This window comes from Cicer arietinum, chromosome 7 (genome assembly GCF_000331145.2).
Source record: "Cicer arietinum cultivar CDC Frontier isolate Library 1 chromosome 7, Cicar.CDCFrontier_v2.0, whole genome shotgun sequence".
Classification (NCBI taxonomy): domain Eukaryota; kingdom Viridiplantae; phylum Streptophyta; class Magnoliopsida; order Fabales; family Fabaceae; genus Cicer; species Cicer arietinum.
This window is the reverse complement of record NC_021166.2, coordinates 3,224,117-3,228,817: the sequence shown is the minus strand read 5'-3', so window position 1 is coordinate 3,228,817 and position 4,701 is coordinate 3,224,117. Positions and strand designations below refer to the sequence as shown.

The 4,701-nt window shown below is 29.2% G+C and overlaps 1 protein-coding gene across 2 annotated transcripts in view; it reads left to right on the top strand.

Moving 5' to 3' along the window:
- The first annotated feature begins 3,538 nt into the window (after positions 1 to 3,538).
- LOC101508073 (growth-regulating factor 3-like) overlaps positions 3,539 to 4,701 on the top strand; it is a 2,659-nt gene continuing 1,496 nt past the window's right edge. The window contains exons 1-2 of one of the 2 annotated variants that reach the window (XM_073370824.1): positions 3,539 to 4,003; positions 4,319 to 4,701. The exon at positions 4,319 to 4,701 is cut by the window's right edge and continues 1 nt beyond it. In XM_073370824.1, coding sequence (XP_073226925.1) covers positions 3,817 to 4,003; positions 4,319 to 4,701 — 570 coding nt within the window. In that variant the 5' untranslated portion in view covers positions 3,539 to 3,816. The remainder of the gene's footprint in view (positions 4,004 to 4,318) is intronic. The other variant, XM_073370825.1, reaches the window with a different exon arrangement.

The window sequence follows — 4,701 nt, the reverse complement described above, 5'->3', positions numbered from 1 at the left end:
TTGAAAGCTTTGTTTGCTTGTTAAAATGATTTTATTTATTGCAGTTTGCTTTATCCACGAGTTTCATCTCTTCTGCTTCTTTCTGAGAGAATGGATATTTTTGTCGAGCTAACGTTTGGAAATTTGTTACTTTGTATAAGGCTATCATGATTTGCCATGAAATTGGATTCTTTACCGGATGATTTTTATGTCTTTTTATTTTATTTTATTTTTATATATGTTATAGGTATCAATTATTTTCTGGGCATAAAAGATGAGCTTTACTCTCCCATTCAGATTTTTTTCCTACAAGAGTTGGAGATTGAATTCTTAATCACTTGATAAATGTTTTTAATTTTACGGATATATCTAACTTTTTTTGTTTTAAATTTCTTTAACTTTTTTTTTTTGTTATGAATTGTCCTTATAATATATATTTTTCATTTTGTTCTTCTTTGTTTTGTTTAAGTCTACAATATATTTTTAATTAACCATACTATATGTATAAAATTGTTAAATTATCTTTGAGAGATTAATCATTAACAAAACTAGTAAATATTATGCACTATAACGATTAACAAAGAAATGTGTATAATGTATTATTATAAAAAGTAAAACAAGATAATATAGATAAAAATTTATGAGATTTTTTTTACACTCACGAGTAATGATGGGTGTCAACATTTATATAAAGTAAAATTAACAAAATTTAAATTCGGTACCAGCATATATAATAAGATGATAGGTATTAGATCCAATCAAACTCTAGGGTAAGTTGTCACAATAACAACAATTTGCAACAAAAAAACAAATTGAAGGGACTAACATGACAAAAATAATTGGTATATATCTCATGTACGAAACACATATTCAAATCACACAACACAATTGTTGTTTTGTACAAGACAAATACTAAATTCAAAATTTAACATCTTGAATTTTAAAGATACCACGGGAATTTTTTTTTTTTTTTTTGTGGTCGACTAGCATTGTAGTACAGTAGATCTTGAATTTGCACGTATTCTAAGATTCTGGCCCCCCAATTGACAATACACAAAAAATACAAACATTAAAGTGTGTTTAATGTCTACTTTGTCATTTGCAATTGCAAAAGGTTGGGGGATATAATTACTTATCAATAAGCGTGTGTGTTTAAGTATATGTACTTAATTTTGTGGTCCAAACAAGTCCAAGATGTAGTAGCAGTTCTGCTTGATTCAAAACCAGAATGATACAGCAAAGTTATAGGGATTTTCCCTTATGGCTGTTACATTAATGGAAACACTTTTGTGTGTCCTTCTTGCATGAGACCTTTTTTTTAATTAAATGCGCCACTCTTTTGAGTAACTTGGTAGTTATGTGTTACTTTGATAAGTATTTGTACTTTACTGTAATTGATTATGACTATGATTGTTAATATAAAAGAGGTGCATTAAGAGACCAAAGGCTCTGTGTTTTCATAAAGTGGAACATATAATGAAATTGGGTACAGCTGTTGCTTGCACTTTTTTCTCATTTATGCACGATTTTAATCATCCAAATTAATTATGATGGAAATTTTTGTGTTTGAGAAGAGTATAGACCAAGTAAAACTTTTTAAAACTATTTTATTTAAAACTCGTTACAAACGTTAAATTTTACATCGATAGCTATTATCATATTATATTAATCATATACAAAATTTTATATAAACAATAAAGATAATACGTGACACATCAAATTCGAATAATATTCAAATAAAAACGAGATGTGAAAATAAGATAAAATAATTTGTAAAATTTAAGTTTAGATTTTTGATAATTAATTAACTACACAGATTCATATAATCAATAATTGTGCGACCATCTTATTGAGAGTTACTTAAGATCTAGACTATGCAATCTCAATTAAACGAATACATGTAATAGTGACGATACCAAATCTAAATGTATGTTTAGTTTTGTGGTAATAAAATTGATTTTACTTAAAAATATATTGAATGTGAAATGGTTGATGTTTAAATATATTTATGTAAAAATAACTTCAACAATAAATTTTAATGTAAAAATTATGTTTAATCTGAAAAGTTATAAATTATAATTTCAAATTTAAATCAATTTTTTTGTTAAAAAATAAAAAACTAAGTTTAGTCAAAAAAAAATAATTCAACTTATTAAAATTAATTTTACAACTCTAAAATTAATTATCACCGCTTCAAACACCAAACCAAGCATAAGCTAAGTTCATAAAATCTAATGATAGATGTTCACAGGTATGAGAAAATAAAACACATAGATATACTTGTACTTAAAAAAAACACATAGATATACATATATTTATTTCTGGTCGGTTGAAGTTGGGTGTTGTACAAAGTTTGTGATAAATGATTTGAAACTTGGATCTTCTAAGGGATGAAAATTGTGCTAAAGTGTGCACAGTAGTACTGCCAAAACATACTATGCAATAATAGGACCAAAGGTTTCAATGCAACCAAAACAGCATAAATAGTCATATGCCAATTTATTGTCACATTTACTCATATGCCCCTTGTTGAATTGAATTGATTTTGGTCCTTTAAACATTCTGACTTGGTCCCAATTGTTGTTACAATCCCAATCTTAGGTTGTAGTGTTACACTGTTATCATGCTATTGCTAAGAAAGTGACCATCTGGTCACAGTTTAGACTTAATGATCCAAATAGTTGGCACGTGCTTTCTGCAATTTCTATTGATTAATTAACTTATTTATATTATGGAATAAAGTGGTTAATTTATATTATTATTATTATTATTATTAGTTGTGAAACTCAAAACATCACACTTTCTGCCATTTTCTGGTATATATTGTATTTTAGCATGTGAGGGCTGTTTCATTATGTACAGGTCTAGCTAAAGTTTGGTGTTTACAGTGTTTCTTTCAATCTCCAGGGTAAACACAGGTTCTATTACCATGTTACTGAACAAAGGTTACACTGTCTGAACACTAAGTCACTAACCACTATTAGGTACAATTTTTTATTTAGAGTACTTGATTCCCTTGCTTTGACTCATAAAATATACATAAGTAGTAATTATTTTAATAATATACATCATTTAATTCTAATTTTTTATCACATACACTATATATATATTTTATGTATGCGATTCTTAGGAACAGAAAGGCCAAAATATCTCAATTCAAGTAGCTAAAGGACAATAAAAAAAAATAACCCAAGTAAAAAAAATAATTGAAGCATATGTAACTTTATCTTTATTGAATAAAAAAGTAATTTACAGAAAGTGAAATGCAGAAATAGAAAAAAAGGGTGAACAAAATGTAAGTGGGGGGTGGTGGGGTGTGTCCTGAGGCAGAGAGAGTGTTCTGAAGATGAAGCTAAAGGAACAGAAAAAAGTAAATTGAGTTAGTAGCAGTAAAAGCTCTTAACCCGTACAATCTTCTCAGACAGACACCAACAACTCTTTAAATAGTTTCATATACAATAATACTAATAATAACTATTTCCTCTTTTGTCTTTCTCTCTCTCTCTCTCTCTCTCTCTCCTTTAGTTTATGGATTTCCGTAAATATGTCAGAGAGACAAGAGGTGCCAGAGAAGCAGTAGCAACAGCAGAGAGGTGCAGTCATAATAAGAGCTCAGAGAAAAAAATTAAAAGAAAGCATTGGCATGCAGCACTGTATTTCAGAACCATTAGTTCATATTCATGTACACAAGATTCTGCAACACAAATGGTCCCTGAAATAAATATACCTATTCTACTTCTACTATTCTTCTTAAACCCTCTAAACTAATAAACCCTTTTAACACACTCATACTTCTCTCAACATTACAAGTTTTGTTTTTCATCTTCTTTGTTCTTTATGATGAATGGAAGAAATAGGTACCCTTTTACTCCTTCTCAATGGCAAGAGCTTGAACATCAAGCTCTTGTTTACAAATACATGGCTTCAGGTATTTCCATTCCACCTGATCTTCTTTTCACCATCAAAAGAAGCTTCTTAGACTCTCCTCTTTCTTCAAGGATGTTACCTCACCAATCTCAGCACTGTAAGTACTATCCATCCTATGTGTGTACATTATACATTCATCATTCATTCATTCATTATTATTATTATTCTGGAATCAAATTTAAACAAAAAGAAAAACTAAAATTTTAGTTGATGAATTTAATCCAAATACATCAACTTTTTACATAGTCATAATTGATTGAAAACCACAATCAAATTTGCTGATATGTTTTCTTTGGAAACCAAAGTTGTTGTGTTGTATATGCAATTGTTTTTGTAGATATTGTTGAATGAAATAGTTAGTTTGACTTATTGAGACAAAAAGGGGTTGGTAAATATATGTTGTTGCATGCAGTTGGGTGGAACTATTTGCCAATGGGATTGGGAAGAAAAATAGACCCAGAGCCAGGGAGGTGTAGAAGAACAGATGGAAAGAAATGGAGGTGTTCAAAAGAAGCATATCCAGATTCAAAATACTGTGAGAGACACATGCATAGAGGTAAAAACCGTTCAAGAAAGCCTGTGGAAGTTTTGAAAACAACAACAACAAACAACACAGATGCTGCTGCTTCAACAATCTTATCAATCACTAAAAATAGTTTTCTTGATCCTGTTGATACTACTTCTTCACTAGTAACACCAACCACTCATGAAACTACTTCTAATTACCATCATTATAACCCTCATCAACACTCTTCTTCTTCTTCTTATTCTTCTTCTTATCATCTTCAACACTCT